Raw genomic sequence first — 18,428 nt, 5'->3', positions numbered from 1 at the left:
TTTAGAGGACAATTCTTTATTTATGTACAGAATATAATTAAAGACAAAGCATTGGAAGGAGCTTCCTCATGAGGAGCTTTAATAGTTGACCGTCTTTGCTGGTTTCGTCTCGTCCAGGTCGGCCTCCAGGTAACGGAATCGGCGGTGGCGACGCAGAATCTCGATGGCTTTTTGTTCTACAGAGGAAGCGGTGATGCCGAGATCCTCCAAACCAGGAAGTCCCGGGTACTTCATATCTGTTGTGTGGAACTGGAAAGTGAAGAGTAGAATTATAATTTGCTTGTCTGGAAGGAGGCCCTCGCTACAGATTTGGTGGTAAAAGTCTGATAACATCGAGGTTAAAGCTACATCAGACTGGTGATGGTCTTACCCGGTCCACTTTGTCTGGGGTTGTCCACGGCTCAAACGGGTTCATTGCAAAAAACTGGGCAGCCAGGCTGAAAAGAAAAAAAATCATCAGAAGAGTAGACAGTGGATTGTAACATTTACACCATGTGACCACTGCACAGTTTCTGATTACTAGTGACTCAGGAGGTAACATTTCCATCATCAGGCTGCTGTTTGTACTCAATCAGCTGAAGAATCTTTAATCAAAACAATCAGAGGTGAACAACTCGCAGTCTTTCGAGTTTTTCCTTTGAGCTGAATGCTTGAAAGAGGACAAACGCTCTCTGGAAAACCCTGAAGAACACGTATGAGATGCTTACTGATAGAGAGGGCGGGGCAGAGGGTAGGGAACAAAGGGTCTGTGTGCCACGGCGTAGATGTACTCCACCAGGTCATGGAGGAGGTAACGGTTGGGCCTGGAGAGGAGGATACAGGACAAAGATCGAACAATTCATCACGTAAATCTATGCTCCAAACAACATACAGCTACAACACAGACCGACACGTTCACACCAGCTTTTCATGCACTTTAAGGTCATATAATAGTTAATTTTAAATTCAACCTGACAGAAATAATGCACCAAATATATAAAATAGTAACTTCTCCTTTCTTTGGTGCACCTTTTCCATAAATGCAAACAAGACAGAGCAGCTTTCAATGATTACTAGTAACAGCAACAGTATTAGAGAGCCTCCTTTTTCCTTTTCTCTATCTGCTTTCTTTACATTCATACCCAAATTTAAAACAAACACAAATGAAAACAATTCACTAAACTCAGCGCTACTCAAGTGAAGTATAAATCTGTGCTTATGTGTCTTTTTGCTGCATTGAATCAAAACATTTCAAGCCCTCATCGCGTAAAACACTAAACTGCAGCTATTTATCCATCATCAGAGTACAATATCCATCTTAAAAATTATGGTAATTATAACAGCCACTGTCCTTACTGTGAATTAAAATCTCTGAATCATTTCTACTTGAACGTTCACATCTGCAGTTCAGTTTTTGCTGAAACACTTGGGCATATAATACGATACTTTAACCTTTGTTATGAAGCCGACCACCTACCCAACAAGCGCGAATGTCTTCCCATTAGCATCAGGGTCTCTGACAGCATTGATGATGGCCTTCGCCACGTCCACCACCTGAGGGAGAAAAGGTCGGTTTAGTCGTGTTCATTTGATGCACAGCTGATCCTGTACATTCTGTGAGCTGAGGTAGTTTGTGAAGTAAATATAGAAAACCCAAGTTAATCACAGAAACAGTTTGTTTCAAAATAGACAGTCACTGAAAGAATTCTGATCTCCAACCACTTCTAACTTAACTGGTGTGAATCTGACACAGGAGCAGTTATTTGATACTTGAAGGATTTAAACATTTCTGTTGTTAAATGCCAACACATCCTTCAGACAGAAACCAAACACTCAATCATCCCAGTGGAGCAGCTTAATAAGCAGTTTGTGTTGCAGTGACAAGTGTTGGTAAAATTCACACACAGTGATAGAAGGAAAACAATGCCATTATAACCAGCCTATTAAAAGTCGAGCAATGATTTGGGGATTTTAAGTTTATTCTAAACTTCCCTTTAAACTTACATGCACAGGCTGCTTCACTGTCTTCTTCCCCATGCCCATGAGAGGAACAGCGTTACCGAACCAACGCATGTCTGGAAAAGGATGAAATAAAAAGCAGATAACATTTTTTCTGGTTTCCTGTTGGTATTAAAGGGGACACTTTAAACACAGAAGAACAAGAAAGAGGTCAGAATAAAGTCAGCAGCAGATCTGTCTGTACTTCTAAAAGACTATGAGGGCACCAATGTGCAGTTTATATACAGGAGGTCCGTTTCTACAGATAGATGCAAGTCGATTTTCCTCGTAAAGTCAGAACTCTGATGAAAATGTAACCAAATCTGTTCATCAGGATATCGATCAGTTCTTCATAAAGTCATGAATACCAACGACTTTCATGCATGTATGAATCATTTTACTAGAAGATAACAGAATATTGTAACGGACTGATAATGTTGTTGATGTTGAGGTTTTAATGTTCCAGATTTACCTGATGTCAGTGAACGTTTCATGTTTAGTTAGCTCACCTCTGATTGGCTGAGAGTCAGCAGTAGAGAGAGCTGGGAACGGCGGCTAATTCTGGAGCTAAGTTATGGGGTTTTTCTAGTTATTCTGGAGCTAAGTTATGGGGTTTTTCTGGTTATTCTGGAGCTAAGTTATGGGGTTTTTCTGGTTATTCTGGAGCTAAGTTATGGGGTTTTTCTAGTTTTCTGGAGCTAAGTTATGGGGTTTTTCTCATTATTCTGGAGCTAAGTTATGGGGTTTTTCTCATTATTCTGGAGCTAAGTTATGGGGTTTTTCTGGTTATTCTGGAGTTAAGTTATGGGGTTTTTCTAGTTATTCTGGAGCTAAGTTATGGGTTTTTTCTAGTTTTCTGGAGCTAAGTTATGGGGTTTTTCTAGTTATTCTGGAGCTAAGTTATGGGGTTTTTCTAGTTATTCTGGAGCTAAGTTATGGGGTTTTTCTAGTTTTCTGGAGCTAAGTTATGGGGTTTTTCTGGTTATTCTGGAGTTAAGTTATGGGTTTTTCTAGTTTTCTGGAGCTAAGTTATGGGGTTTTTCTAGTTCTTCTGGAGCTAAGTTATGGGTTTTTTCTAGTTTTCTGGAGCTAAGTTATGGGGTTTTTCTAGTTATTCTGGAGCTAAGTTATGGGGTTTTCTAGTTTTCTGGAGCTAAGTTATGGTTTTTTTTCTAGTTATTCTGGAGCTAAGTTATGGGGTTTTCTAGTTATTCTGGAGCTAAGTTATGGGGTTTTTCTAGTTATTCTGGAGCTAAGTTATGGGGTTTTTCTAGTTTTCTGGAGCTAAGTTATGGGGTTTTTCTAGTTATTCTGGAGCTAAGTTATGGGGTTTTTCTAGTTTTCTGGAGCTAAGTTATGGGGTTTTTTCTAGTTATTCTGGAGCTAAGTTATGGGGTTTTTCTAGTTTTCTGGAGCTAAGTTATGGTTTTTTTTCTAGTTATTCTGGAGCTAAGTTATGGGGTTTTTCTAGTTTTCTGGAGCTAAGTTATGGGGTTTTTCTAGTTTTCTGGAGCTAATTTATGGGGTTTTTCTAGTTATTCTGGAGCTAAGTTATGGGTTTTTTCTAGTTTTCTGGAGCTAAGTTATGGGGTTTTTCTAGTTATTCTGGAGCTAAGTTATGGGGTTTTTCTAGTTATTCTGGAGCTAAGTTATGGGGTTTTTCTAGTTTTCTGGAGCTAAGTTATGGGGTTTTTCTGGTTATTCTGGAGTTAAGTTATGGGTTTTTCTAGTTTTCTGGAGCTAAGTTATGGGGTTTTTCTAGTTCTTCTGGAGCTAAGTTATGGGTTTTTTCTAGTTTTCTGGAGCTAAGTTATGGGGTTTTTCTAGTTATTCTGGAGCTAAGTTATGGGGTTTTTCTAGTTTTCTGGAGCTAAGTTATGGGGTTTTTTCTAGTTATTCTGGAGCTAAGTTATGGGGTTTTCTAGTTTTCTGGAGCTAAGTTATGGTTTTTTTTCTAGTTATTCTGGAGCTAAGTTATGGGGTTTTTCTAGTTATTCTGGAGCTAAGTTATGGGGTTTTTCTAGTTATTCTGGAGCTAAGTTATGGGGTTTTTCTAGTTTTCTGGAGCTAAGTTATGGGGTTTTTCTAGTTATTCTGGAGCTAAGTTATGGGGTTTTTCTAGTTTTCTGGAGCTAAGTTATGGGGTTTTTTCTAGTTATTCTGGAGCTAAGTTATGGGGTTTTTCTAGTTTTCTGGAGCTAAGTTATGGGGTTTTTTCTAGTTATTCTGGAGCTAAGTTATGGGGTTTTTCTAGTTTTCTGGAGCTAAGTTATGGTTTTTTTTCTAGTTATTCTGGAGCTAAGTTATGGGGTTTTTCTAGTTATTCTGGAGCTAAGTTATGGGGTTTTTCTAGTTATTCTGGAGCTAAGTTATGGGGTTTTTCTAGTTTTCTGGAGCTAAGTTATGGGGTTTTTCTAGTTATTCTGGAGCTAAGTTATGGGGTTTTTCTAGTTATTCTGGAGCTAAGTTATGGGGTTTTTCTAGTTTTCTGGAGCTAAGTTATGGGGTTTTCTACTTATTCTGGCTACGGCCCACAGTATCCTGTGTGAAGGTTCAATAAACCAGCAGAGAACCAGATAAAGTCTCACTCATTCATCACAGAGGGTCGCTACAACATGTTGACCTGTTTTTACATCCTGACCCATGTTGGTCGGTGTTTCTGTTCCCAGTTTTTTATTCTGTCTAATTTCACTTCCATGGAGACGACTTTCCTTTTCTTAAAGCATCAGAAGAGTCTGACTTACACTGGGAGCCATAATGAAGGTAAAAAGTTAGTGAATGCAGCACAATCCAAGGCGGAGTACCACCAGAGAATGGAAACAAAGCCGTCTGATAGCGCCACATTGCTTTGTATTTGTCTGCTCCACTCGCCAACTAGTTTCAAGTGACGATGAAATGCTGCAGGTCGAGGACGTCATAAACCGAGGACCTCCTGTATTTATGAGGCATAACTGAACCCACAGCAACTGGACTGCAAACAATAACTGGGAATGAACAAAACTAAAATGAGCTACACTCCAGTCACACAGAGACACAAACAGCTTTTCTTACTTGCGTAGTAGTTGAAGAATCTGTCCTCCCTCCCAAACAACTCAGAGGGCTTCATGATGACAGCGTCTGGAAACTCCTCTCTCACTGCTGCCTCTCCCACAGCCTACAGCAAAGAACAACAAACACCAACCACATTTAAACATATCAACCATCCCGAGCCTTTTATGTTACCAGCACTTTTATGACGTCGACACACAGAAACACCAGTCTGACAAAGTGGAAGATAATCTGCACAGAAACAACTAAAACTACCTTGTTCCTCAGGTATTTGGATGGGCTGCGTATGTCAGCGTTCAGGTGTGACATGTGGACAAACTTTGTGATGCCTGCTTCTCTCGCTGCCCTGGCGATCTGCTGAGGGATGGACACGAAGACATCCTCGAAGCGGTAGTTCCTTCACAAACAGCAGGGAGGACGTTTACATCTCAAAGCCAGCTTCAAATTCCATTTCATCAGGACAGCATAATGTAAACTAGATGCAGCTTTCCAGGTTTGTTTACCTCGTCTCCCACTCTTTGCCCACCAGGTTGATGACGACATTTGAGTTCTCCAAAGCCCGTTTGATGGAGTCTTTGTTCCTGGCGTCCCACTCCTTTGACAGAACCAAGACAACATTTAAGGCTCTAAATTCACGAGTACATGCAGTTCAGTTACACTCTTTACAAGATTTCTGCAACATAAACGTGTTTCTGTGGACGTCTCACCATAAAAATCAGCTGTCCAAGGTCACCCATGGGTCTGAAGTGCATGATGTCGTACTGGTCACAGCGGTGGGGGATTACTATCTGAGAGCCCATCCGACCTGCAAACCATCAGGAAATAAAGGTGGAAAAGCACATGTCAGCATCATCAGTTCAAAAGGAGCGCACAGTACTTAAGTGGGAGGAACTAACTCCGCGTTTGATAGCAGACATGCATTAAAATATTAATTTACTGCATGAGAACGAGTAAACAAATCAGGAATGATGAAAAATGATTCAAGTACGATCAACACCAGATCAGTTATTTTGATTGTGAAGCTTCCAACAGAAAGAATGAAGTCGGTCAGAGATTTTAAAAGCAATCTCCTGCATCTGTTAAACTCTCAGCTAAAACAAGCTGCATGAATTCATGATTCTAACCTGCTTAGAAAATCAGATCTGTTCTCTGGAGCTGAACAATTCAGGGAAAATATAATTTTTTGACAACTATTACAAATTCAATTTGATTTGTGATATACCGTATTGGCCCGACTATAAGACGACTCTGATTATAAAACGAACCCTATTTTTCAAATATTGTTTTGGGAAAATAAAAATAGGTTTCGTGCTCGCCATTGTCGAACGTGGCACTCTGTCACACCATATTTCTTGGCCGCTTAGCAGTTGTTTGCTGACCCTGCCGCATCGATTACCATCAATTTAAAGTCGGCATCATAACTTCGCCTCTGTTGTTTGCTTACTTGTCCAGTTTTCGAGCCCCTTTGTTCAAGACAGTCACGTTGTTCCTCCATTTTACACCAGATCCTGCTCGCATGCGTTCACTGTGATGCTACTTAAACGTAATGTGTGTGTTAGGATTGGGGTAAATTACCAGGGGGTGCATTCTACAGCAGGGGTTTATTCTTCGGCAGGGGTGCTTTTTTTCGGCAGAACACCAGCTCCATCTAGCGGCGCGGATGTGTAACGACAATCTAGGTCTCGATTATAATTCGACCCCATTTTTGAGAATACGATTTCTAGAATAAAATATCGTCTTATAGTCGGGTCAATACGGTAATCTTGAAGTTTAGTTTAGATTTAAAACATGCAATAGAGCAATAATCTACTAGACACCAACAAAAGCCTGATTGTCACTCAAGGATGACATTAAGTAGTGAAGTGACAGTTTAAAAACTGGGTCAGACATGCTGCTTATCATAAATTGTAGCCTTTGTGATTAGCTTATTACATTATTTCGGTCAATTAAGTGGCCTGCTGTGCAGCAATTCATCACTTATAAAAACAATTCAAATTAAACCAATCACAGCAAATTGAATTGAATAAAAGGTTGATCATTTAAAAAGAACGGTTTAAAGACCTAAATCCACATTAATCACATTCAGTCCACTTTTAAATAAACTGCAGTTTTGCTGCATTAGAACATAAGTAAACTAGAAAAGCACTCGGAGAGCGCAGACCTCCACCAGGCCATCTGTCTGTCTGTCTGTCTGTCTGTCTGTTAACAGCATAACTCAAAAAGTCATGGACAGATTTTCACCAAATTTTTACAGAATGTCCGGAAGAGCAAAAGTAACAATTGATTAGATTTTGGAGGTGATCCGGATCACCGTCTGGATCCAGGATTTTTTTCAAAGGACTCTGTACAATTGAGAGATGGCCGTGAGAGAGTCCTTCAAAAAACATCCTGGATCCAGACGGTGATCTGGATCACCTCCAAAATTTAATCGATTGTTACTTTTGCTCTTCCGGACATTCTGTAAAAATTTGGTGAAAATCCGTCCTTGACTTTTTGAGTTATGCTGTTAACAGACAGACAGACAAACAGACAGACAGACAGACTCCGATGATTACATAACCTCCTGATAGAGGTAATAACATAATGGCTTTCACTAGAAAAAAAGCACCTTTTTGAGGATAAAAAAAACTTCTAAGTGACCGGCGTATTTGTCAGTAAAACAATAAACTAGAATGATGAGCGTTATTGAATTGTTTTGTGTCTGTACATGGCAACAGATTTAACAGTCTTTTGGTTAACTGAGAGTTGTTTGGTTTGCAGTTTTCTAATTACGGTCATTTTGTATCTCAAACTGAAACGTTGCTTTCCTCATTTCAGAAGTATCATCCTCATTATTACATTCAAACACATCACTTGTGGGACAATAAAGTCAGCATGAGTTGATGCTGCTGTTTTTTTTATAAACAAAGAATTTCCATCAATGAAGTCAGCTTGTAAATCCCACTGAGAATGTTTCTGGGTTGTTTGTTTGAAATTCTCTCAACATCACTGCCATTTGAGCTCACAACGCTCCAGTTTTGTGTTATTTACAAGTACCTGTTCATACAGTAAATACAGAAGTTTGCAGTATACGCAGTCATTTTTCTACAGCTTTCACTCACCAAGCCTGTTGACCACATATCGGCCCAGGAAACCCGTGGCACCAAACACAGTAGCCGCTATACCGCTGGATGAGGAGCGTCCTCCTTTCCCTTTGGGGATGACGGCATGGTGCAGCTTTCTCTGCTGGACTGTGGAGACAGAAGCAGCTGATAGGACTGCAGGAGAGCAGCTGCCTGTTGAGAGGAACACAAGCAGCAGTTACCAGGAACGTCTAATAACTGAATTCAGAGCAGGGCTGCATGATGAATCAGATGCAGTTTGAGCTTTATTTTAAAACTTCAACAAAGAGCTGAACGGAAGACAGAGATGTCACAGTGTAATATTGTCCAGCTACAATGGAACTGTGGTCCAGCTAGACCACATAAACCTGACTGACCATCTATTGAAAACATTGTGATGGAGAAAAGAGAAACCATTGGCTGCTTGGGGCTTAGATGAGAGCCGCTAGTCCTACATAAGTATTATATTATTTTTATTTACATATATATAAAGGATAATAATGTAAACATGGTGGATGCTGCTGGCTGTAGTGCTTTGTCCATAAACTGAGTTACACACATGCTAAAGTTACTGGGTTGTTTTTTTTAAATGTATATTCCAATACATATAGCAGAATAGAAAAATACTGACAGGCCAATATTTGACAATACAGTGTGATAATACTGATTATAATGCTCTGGTTTAAAAAGTGTTTCAGAAAGGTTTGCAACAACCAAATGTTGAGAAGTGCTACTAACGTTCAGTGTAGACAATCACAAACTTCAACAATAACTGTGAAACTGACTCAACAGCTTTACTAATCTGTGCACGGTTAATGCTGATGATGCTTAACTTGTACAACCCAACGTATTCCTGCACACACTACAGACTATCTGCAGAAAAGCTGTGCAGAATTGAGAAGCAGAGATCAGAGCCGTGTGTTTTAAGAACAACAATATTCATAACTGGAAAATTAAACTATGCAACTGGATGAAAACTAAATCGTATAATTAGGCGTTACAACTCACATTCACAACAAAAGCAGGAAATATGTTAGCTCAGTGACACCACACAGACACACACTAGTCCGAACATCTTAATTTACATCTCCTAATAAAGTAAAACAGTAGTTTCTTAGGATAACTATACTATTATTTTACTACAGAAGCGTTCTGACGCTATTTTATGTCAGTAAAAGCAGCTAATGTTTTCAGTCTAAACAAGACTTTACATCTACACTAAAGATATCAGCAACCTCTGCCACAGTTTACCCTACATTTATTAATCCACACAGAGATGCAAACATTTAGATAGCCTCGTAGATTATAATAGAAATAAACAGAAATTAGAGCTCAAATGTCAGCTAGTAGCAGGCGAAAGCCAGTAGCTTTAGTGGTTAGCCGAACAGTTAGCAAGGTCACTGAAGGCGAGCTGCTGGTCTGAATATAAACCGATGTTTGGATGGTATATGTGTAAAAATATGCTATATTAACCTGTAACACATGTATCAGTATACGTCCAAGCCACCGTTATAACGTTACTCACCTGAAATCTTCGGAAGGACACCCGCAGGACGGCTAACCAGCGCCACGGTCGCCATCTTTCCACTACGGCGAACCGCGTGGGCCAAAATACGTCTCTACCAAAGTCGCAGGCACGTTGTGTTGCACACACACAGAAGACAAAATTAAACAGCTTTTCATACATGTTGTCAACAACACATACCTTAATCTTCGCATAAAAGGAAGTCTCTGACATTTCCGTGAATATTTCTAACTACAAACAACATAATTATATGAAGGGGAACAGTTTTATTGCAACCAAATTTATAAGACCTATATTGTTTAACCCATACAAAACACTTCTATCAATCTCAAAATATGTTTTAATCGAGTTTTGTTTGCATCTGTCTGCTTTGATGCTATTATTGTGTTGCCAAAACCTAACGAAGCAAAGAAATACATCAAATGAGTCAGACCGTTTTATCAAACTCTGGTGATTAACAACTTTTTAAAAACCTTGTTAACATGCCCAAATAAAGTATTTTTTATATGATAGAAGACACATCATGGGTAAATAAGAAGCTAACACTATGATCGAGTATTTCTACCTTGAAACTGCAGCTTACTGATGACACTTTCAAAACCACAGCTTCAGATTTCTGGGGTTTATTAAGTAATGAACCTAAAGAACCGATCTTTTGTAGTTTTCGCGTTTGAGCTGGTGAGCTGGTGAGCTTGAGTTGCAGCGGATGGGAAGCAGCATGGGACTGGGTGTATAAAATATGTAATTCTGATACACAGATTAATTTTTTAGAGGTTAATCAATGACTGAAGAGAGACTTTACGATCATTTAAAAAAAATCTTGTTATTTTAAATATATGTGTGGATTTTAAAAGATTGATGATTATCAGGTTGTTTCCTTGGTGTTTTATTTAGCACACTGCATTCTTTTACACATAGTGTACACTTTTTTCTTTCACTGTGGTTTTGTACATACCATCATGATAGGCATCAGACTAACATCTAGTCAGTTTTTAATGCACAATTATTAATTTCTAGGTCGCCCATATTCAGATATCATTTGATTCTGGTCCAATATTTCAGATTCTGAATCAGTGGCATGATAAGAAATAAGTGAAAGTTTTAGGCTTTTATCTCCAATAGTTCCTGAAAACAAAGCAGCAAATTTCTATATTACAATGTGTAAAAAAAGTGCCAAAGTGGATCAACAGGTAACTAAAAAAAAGATATTTTGGAAATTTTGGAAAGTATTCAATCAAAGAAAGTAAAATTTCACAGATGCCATTTTTAATATCCATAGTTTTTGATAATAATCATGGTAAAAAGTTTCAGACAAGTCAGAGATAGTCTAACAGGAGACCCCTGATGATTTTAGATGAAATAACCCTTTAACAGTGTGTTGATGTATGGAATCACAGGAGTGCCATAATAAAAGATAAATCTGTTTTTTTTTTAAAAAAAACAAGGAAATAAATGCGTAAATATAAAGAGGAATAAAAAATAAATCTGTTGACAAAATGGAAAAACAAAGGGAAAAGCAAAGACAAAATTCGTCTTTACATTTCCATATTTAACTAATATTTTTATTTTTTCTTTATATTTACATGTGGATTTCCCTGTTTTAACAGATTTATTTTTAAAATTTAGTCTATCATTTATTACTCTTTATATTTACACATTTATTTCCTATTTTTAAAAAAAGATTTACCTTTTTATTTATTATTATATTTATTCTTTAATTTATTCCTCTTCATATTTAGACACATATTTCCTTATTTTTTAAAAAGATTTATTTTTTATAACGGCACTCCTGTGATTCCATGTTGAGGAGGCATTTTATTTGAAGGACAAAAATAATGAAAGGCCAAAACACACGGTCTTTTAAACAACTTTTAATTTCATCATAAAAGACATAAATAGGACTTTTCTTGACTCTTCATATTTCAGCTACATTCCACCCCTCTGGGATCTCTGCTTGCTTCTCTAATACATAGTGAGGGCACGGGTCTATCTGCACTTTAAGTCGGAGCTCTGTTGGCGACTAAAAAACAAATCTGTTATAAAAAGCGCGTTCTGTGTTTCATTCCGTTCTGCAAACATCAGATGAGATGTGACTTTGTTAAATAAAAGGGATCCTGGCGGGGGAGTGTGAAGTCATGTCAGCTGAGGATGTAACGCTTTCCAATCCGTACGCACACAATAATAAAGTGCAATATTTCTAATACTGCAAGGCACAAACTATCAATAATAGGATTGTCTTTCTAATATAAAAAATATTAGGAATAACACAGACATACAAAATATTCTCATACAGTAACAACACAACAAGTAAAACCTTGTCTAAATCCTCAACACATATCTGAAATATTTTTCTTAAAATATGTTCTGTAGTTCACATGTATAAGAAATTACAGCAGAAATATATACAATAAATTCTATTACAAATACATAATTTTTTTTGGTTGTTGAGTTAAATTGTTAAATAAATATGAAACACAGGATATCCCACAATAAATAAGTGAAATAATGAATAATCAGCATGTCATCGACTTCATCCTACAGTTAAAAAGTACAAGATAATTTCTGTATCGTAATTTTAAAAAAAACAACATTTGGCTCAGCCTTTATTGCACACGATACTTCAAATCTTTCACCATTATCAAAGTAAAATGAGGCTAAAATGTCTAAAAGAAAAGAATAAAAAGCGCTAACATGATCTTTTTTTTTCTACCCGTGCAGTTTTTGAAACCGGCTACGTTGTTTTTGTTTACTATGGAAACTGTGAGATGTAAAACTTGTTTATCAGAGACTTTCAATGCACAGCAAAGATTGGATCCAGTAAGTAATACAGAGCAGAAACTGAACGCTGTGCTGTGAAGCTAACATCCAGACAGTTTGGTGTCTCTGCCTGCCAAAAACTGCATCTTAACTTCAGTAAAAAATACAGCTGGTTGATCGACTTCACTGTCATAAAAACTTCACAGAACAAAAATAAAATGCTATGACTGTTTACCTAAAACAACACATATGCCCCACCTCACTGATGATCATTGTGCCTCCCCATACATCAGTATTTAGTTCACAACTCTTCGGTTACATGATCGGAGGCAAACACTGGCTCGGTTCCTGGCTGTCGTTCCTTTCCGTGTCCACGTCCTCCTTGGGCTGGATGATGATGTGAACGGGCCTCTCTCCATTGATTTCCTGCTGCTTCCCCTCGCCTTCACACACCTCCTCCTCTGCCGAGGCCCCGATGGGCCGCAGACGCTCGGCCGGGGCCATCTTCGTTCCCGCTTCCGAACTGTCCCTCTTCATCTTGTCGTTGCTTTCCGAGCCGACCTTCTCCCCTACACCACGGAAACGAAGCAGACTAAATGTCAGCTTGCAGTGAAAACAAAAGGACTCCATCAGCATGTCTGCAGAGCTAATAGGCCTCCAAATAATAGATAAAGTAACACAGAGATGTCAAGTTACTGCAGATTCTACAGATTTAAGTCAAAAATTTGCTGTATCTTAGTTATTGTGTGAATCGATATATAATTGCAGGACTTTTTGTATCATAGTTGACATTTTTGCTGTTTCAGGCCTAAAATCAACATGGCCGCCTATACCCAAACACCACATGGCATTTTTAGAGAAAGATTAAATATTATACATACAATTGACCAAAATTGAAATGTAAAGATATTTCTACAGATATTGTAGTAAATCTATTGACTGCTTTATATTAAATAAGTCAGAAAGCCTTGGAGTCTGGCCAGTCTTTTCTTCAGGAGGAAATGACATCATGTGGAGCAGGTCATGTGATCTGGAATTAACACACTTCCTGGAGGTGTTTTGTAATGGGGAACTTAGTGGAAAGGGATTTCTCGAACACAGATTTCCATATAAAATTCAATATTGCCAAAAAAATAAATATCTGTCATGATTATCTCAACTTAATAAAAAGAACACAATCCAAACTATTTCTGAATCAGCTCATTTTATTATTGTTTAGCTCATTAGAAGGTGGTTGTTGTTAAATTCAGACGGTTATTTAGTTGAAATTTTAGTGATATCCAGTCATTTTTTTAAAATTAGTGATTGTTTCCATAATAAATAATTGTGGAATTTGTAAAGACATGATCATAATGAACATAAACTTTTTTTTACTTTAATAAAAATGTATGCAGGTATATCCCATGGACTTCAGACGTCCCTCAGCTATATACTGACCCACATGCATCATGTTGACTTCTAAACAATCTGTACATTAAGTCTATGCTGGCTGTGTGCTCACCAGACTTGATGTTAGTTTGTTTTTCTGTGTTGGTCGAGCTGTCAGAGGTCTTCTTCACCGGAGGCTTCGTTCTGGGCCTGACTTTGTTGAAGTTTCCTTCCAGGATCCACTCGTGCTGAAGCCCCTCATCAGGAGTCATACGCTTAGTGGGATCCCAACTGGAAAGCACAGAAAACTCACTTCAATCCATGATGCTCTAAAAAAGCTCCTTATGAGGGAGTGAGGTGTAGCTGTTCTGTTAACTGAGAATCCAAGAGAAAGACAGGCATTGTGTAATCTTGTAAACACTTAATCAGGAGTGTAGATGACACCCACGTGAGGCAGCATTTGATGAAATCCAGGAACAGAGCATCGTTGGTTTTCAGTGCAGCTGACAGCTCCTTGGAGCTGGGTCTGCGCTTCTTTCCCTTGCTGTTAGTGATGTTCCTCGGGTTTCCTTTTGAGTCTGCACACAAAAACACAGCACCGTCCGATTATCCATTCATATTCTAGTAACACATTAAGAAGATAGCCTGCAGGATCGTCAAACTCATTGTAGTTCAGTGGCCACAAACAGGTCAGTTTGATCTCCTGCCCAGTAAAATCACAGCATAAAAAACCTAGAAATAACCACAACTTCAAATGCTCCCCTTTGTTTTAGTGCAAAAAAGTACATTCTGAAAATGTTGACATATAATGAACTACCTTCTTATGAAACACTGTGAGCATCCGAAAATTTCTGAGGAGAAGTAAATGCAATTTAAACAACATTATGCCTGAGTTTAGAGTGTCTACAAAGAAATTACATTTTTAGTCACAGGTATCTGGAACTGAACAATGTAGTGTTTTACTGTATGATCAAAACAACTTGTCAAGATCTAGAAATGATTTTAAACTTTACAATCTGCAGTTAATGTCATCTCCCCTTTGGGCCGGATTGGACACTCTAGTGGCTAAGTTTTGGCCCGCGGGCCGTATGTTTGACACCGCCTATCTGCACAGTTTGTTGTCAACACTCACCAAAGAACAACCTCCTCCTCGATGCCGACTGAACAAAATCATTTGGAGGCATTCCAAGAACCTGCAAGTTAAAATATCAAGACGTCTTAAAACAACACGAATCACCACCAAACCGGAATAAATACGAGCGCACAGCTACTTCCACGTCGTACCTCCATTATACAAGCGATCTGCTCCACTTCGCTCTCTCCTGGGAACAGAGGGTAGCCGGTGTAGAGCTCGGCCAGGATGCAGCCCAGACTCCACATGTCGATGGCCATGCTGTAGGGGTGACCCAGGATGACCTCCGGGGAGCGGTAGAAGCGACTCTGGATGTAGGTGTAAACTAAACGAGAAGAGAGAGTTAAATGTGAGGTGTAGAAGTTCAGACTAGAGTTCTGTGAATATCCTGACATGGTAGAAAGTTCTCCGTCTTTACCTCGTTGTTGTTCATAGCAGCTGGATCCAAAGTCGACCACCTTGATGTTCCCTGGTCCTTTCTGAGACAGCAGGATGTTCTCCTGAGCACGAGTAAACACACACATTTAAACGCTGTTGCAATACTGTGATGCTCCACAAGATGGAGCAATATCCACAAATATAACCTGTAGTCCAGCAGCAGGGCTTCAGAGGTTTCAAAGGTGCACTGGAAAAAAAAAAGCCCCTCTCAAAACAAGAAAAAAAACTTATTTCAAGGAACTTTTTACCTTGAAATAAGTAGAGAAAAATCTGCCAATAAAACAAGTGAAAATGTCTAGGTAAGATTTGTTGGCATAAGATATGATATTTAGAATATTGAGATCTTAAAATTAGCTGGGAAAACTTATTTTAAGCTCTGTTTTACCAGGATTGTCGAGCTTAGGTGTCTTGAAATAAGCCAGACATGCAAAAAAAAAAAAAAAAAAATTGCATTTTTTTTACTCAAAAATAGATTTTTGCTTTCATGTAGCCTCCTAATTTGAGATGTTTTAACCCTCCTGTCGTCCTCATTTACGGCCACCAAAAAATACTGTTTCCTTGTCTGAAAAAAATCCAAAGAAAATCAGCAAAAAGAATTCACCAACTTTTTGAAAATTTGCAAAACCTTCAGGAAGAAAATTCCAATAATTCCTTAAAAGTTTTGAAAGTTTTATTCCAAAAAAATCCCCCAAAATTTGGCAAGAAAATTCTTGTAAATATTTTAAAAAAGAGTAAAAATCTTCAAAAAATCCTAAAGATTTCTAAAGTGATTCCATATATATCCATAAAACTTCTAATACATTCAGAAAAAATCAACCAAAATCCAGCAAAATTCGATGGATTTTGGTTGATTTTTTGTGAATGCTCTTAAAGAAACATTTTTAACATCTCTTTCTTTGCACCGAAAAATGTTCAAAGATCTCCCAAAACTGTAGTCCAGGACCCAACTACGCTTCTACATTTATCTGGTATTTTGAGGTATTAAAGATGCTCTGGAAGTCAGTACCGGCTTGAGGTCACAGTGGATGATCTTCTCTCTGTGGAGCATCTGGAGGCACCTGAGAAGAGCGTGAGCGAAGCGACGGATGAGGGCGAGACTGAAGCCCTGGAAGTTGTTTTTTTTGATCAGCTCGTACAAGTTCACTCTGTTGAGAGGCAGAAAAAAGTGATGCTTGATTAGTTAAACTCTCAGATTCTTCTTTTCTTCCTCTCATGAAGACATTTTGTCCAAGGGGAAAACACAGTGGACTGAGTTCAACGTATGAAAAGATGCACCACATGAAAACTGTCTTCCTGTTCCTCAAATAAGCACGCCGAAAAAAGAGCCCCACTAACTTTAATGTCACTCAACACCTCTCATAAAACGCCCGCTGACTGTCCAGCGCATACTTGGAAATAATCTATGATTGTGCTCGCGTTCAGAGGATGACAGATATGCAGAGTTTGTCCTTCTGCCAGTTATTGCTCCTCGTGATAAACACAAACTTCTTTAGACCGTGCAACCGGATCCTTCACACCATGAAGCAAGAAGGGGGTAAAAGATAGGGCTCTAATCAAGGCCTTAACTAAAGGATTCAGTGACGGTAATGTTAGACAGCGTGGCAGTCCAAGACGTCCTCTAAAGGTCATTCAGCCAGAGTGATACACAAACCTATCCCCCCTCAAATAGCTACCGCTGGCGATCCATGCAAAAAACACAGATGGCTCCAGGTGCACAGGTAATCACTTAACTCCTGCAGTAATGTAATGAGCAGAGACAGATGAGAAGTGGCCCTGATCAGCAGCACCGTGTTCACACCTGCTGCTGTACCTGGAGAAGGAGGGCTTCACCTGGAATATTTTTAATTAGAGCATGGGTGTCCAACATGAGGCCCATGGGCCAAAAGTGGTCCTCTAGAGGGTCCAGTCCGGCCCTCAAAGTGGAAAAATTACAGAATAGGCATTAACTGCAGATTGTAAATTAGTAAAACTATAAATTTAAAATCATTTCCAGACCATGACAAGTTGTTTGGATCATAAAGTAAAATACTAGATTGTTCATGGTTCTTTAGTCATTTTATGTCTCTTTTTTTGTAATATTTTGTCTAGTTTTTGTTGTTTTTTGTCTTTTATTGTCTGACTTGTCGTTTGTCTCATGCTCTCATTGTCTTGTCTCATTATTGTCGTGTCTCATTTTTGTAATATTTTGTCTCGCTTTTGTTGTTTTTTGTCTTTTATTGTCTGACTTGTCATTTGCCTCATGCTTTCATTGTTTTATGTCTCATTTTTGTCATATTTTGTCTTGTTTTTGTTGTTTTTTGTCTTATTGCCTGCCTTTTGTTGTTGGTCTCATGTTTTTGTCATTTTGTGTCTCATTTTGGAAATATTTTGTCTTGCTGTTGTTGTTTTTTGTCTTTTTTTTGTGTGACTTTTGTTGTTTTGATCCTCCAGTAAATGCTCTCTGGTTCAGTTCCAGGTGACTAAATGTTGTGTTTCTTTGTAGACACTCTGTGATCTGGAAGTTGTAATGTGGAAATGATAAACTGAGGATGAATGTTGATGAAGCTGAACTTATTTTTCTTCAGAAATTTCAGGTTGTTCATGATGTTTGGTAAAAAGATAATTCCTTAAATGTGAACTTTTTTGGCACTAAAACAAAGGAACCATCAGGAGTTGTGGTTATTTATTTATGGGTTATTCTGCTGTGGTTTTACTGGTCCGGTCCACTTCAGATCAGATTAGGCTGAATGTGGAACCTGGACTAAGATGAGTTTGACTCCTCAGGATTAAAAGCTCAATTATTCAGCGACGTCTTTTAATTCTCCTGTAGGAGCTCTGCAGGAGGAGGAAACACACTCACCCCAGGAGCTCAAAGGAGATGCAGAGGTGATTCCGGAAGTAGAAGTACTCCTTCATGTGGATGACGTTGTGGAGGTTGTCTTTGTCTTTCCTCTTTATGACGTCCAGGATCTTCAGCTCCACCAGAGCCTGGTGATGAAACCTGCACACAACAGTCGCACATGTCAGATCCCGATTTATGTTTGAAACGTCGAACTGACGTGTAAAAATTGAGATAACACGAGAAAACGCAACTTTTCTGCTG

The 18,428-nt window shown here is 38.6% G+C and overlaps 2 protein-coding genes and 1 long non-coding RNA gene across 11 annotated transcripts in view; 1 reads left to right on the top strand and 2 right to left on the bottom strand.

The window, feature by feature from the left end:
* ndufa9a (NADH:ubiquinone oxidoreductase subunit A9a) lies at positions 1 to 9,781 on the bottom strand. The gene is made up of 11 exons (XM_022210304.2): positions 9,652 to 9,781; positions 8,127 to 8,300; positions 5,733 to 5,830; positions 5,529 to 5,620; positions 5,281 to 5,422; positions 5,029 to 5,131; positions 1,984 to 2,054; positions 1,457 to 1,533; positions 708 to 803; positions 371 to 437; positions 1 to 249 (listed from the first exon to the last, which is right to left on the bottom strand). The coding sequence occupies exons 1-11, from the start codon at positions 9,704 to 9,706 to the stop codon at positions 79 to 81; spliced, it is 1,146 nt and encodes a 381-aa protein (XP_022065996.1). The 5' UTR covers positions 9,707 to 9,781; the 3' UTR covers positions 1 to 78.
* On the top strand, positions 2,641 to 4,520 carry LOC127535203 (uncharacterized). 4 transcript variants are annotated; one of them, XR_007943878.1, is made up of 5 exons: positions 2,641 to 2,795; positions 2,862 to 2,926; positions 3,186 to 3,381; positions 3,969 to 4,033; positions 4,396 to 4,520. It is a non-coding gene; the product is annotated as an uncharacterized LOC127535203 (long non-coding RNA). The 4 variants fall into 4 exon arrangements; XR_007943875.1 differs by having other exon boundaries at positions 4,002 to 4,098; positions 4,396 to 4,518; XR_007943876.1 differs by having other exon boundaries at positions 3,969 to 4,098; positions 4,396 to 4,518.
* Positions 9,782 to 11,506: 1,725 nt separating the features above from the next.
* The window catches only part of dyrk4 (dual-specificity tyrosine-(Y)-phosphorylation regulated kinase 4), a 39,624-nt gene continuing 32,702 nt past the window's right edge, over positions 11,507 to 18,428 (bottom strand). For all 6 annotated transcript variants that reach the window (XM_051951892.1, XM_051951891.1, XM_051951893.1 and 3 more), the window contains 8 exons: positions 18,186 to 18,326; positions 16,353 to 16,491; positions 15,327 to 15,408; positions 15,061 to 15,233; positions 14,909 to 14,969; positions 14,225 to 14,354; positions 13,910 to 14,067; positions 11,507 to 12,977 (listed from right to left, as the gene is read on the bottom strand). In XM_051951892.1, coding sequence (XP_051807852.1) covers positions 12,724 to 12,977; positions 13,910 to 14,067; positions 14,225 to 14,354; positions 14,909 to 14,969; positions 15,061 to 15,233; positions 15,327 to 15,408; positions 16,353 to 16,491; positions 18,186 to 18,326 — 1,138 coding nt within the window. In that variant the 3' untranslated portion in view covers positions 11,507 to 12,723. The remainder of the gene's footprint in view (positions 12,978 to 13,909; positions 14,068 to 14,224; positions 14,355 to 14,908; positions 14,970 to 15,060; positions 15,234 to 15,326; positions 15,409 to 16,352; positions 16,492 to 18,185; positions 18,327 to 18,428) is intronic.

This window comes from Acanthochromis polyacanthus, chromosome 8, assembly GCF_021347895.1.
Source record: "Acanthochromis polyacanthus isolate Apoly-LR-REF ecotype Palm Island chromosome 8, KAUST_Apoly_ChrSc, whole genome shotgun sequence".
NCBI classification, from domain to species: Eukaryota; Metazoa; Chordata; class Actinopteri; family Pomacentridae; genus Acanthochromis; species Acanthochromis polyacanthus.
Note: the sequence above shows the minus strand (reverse complement) of the source record. Positions and strands in the feature narration are given on the sequence as shown.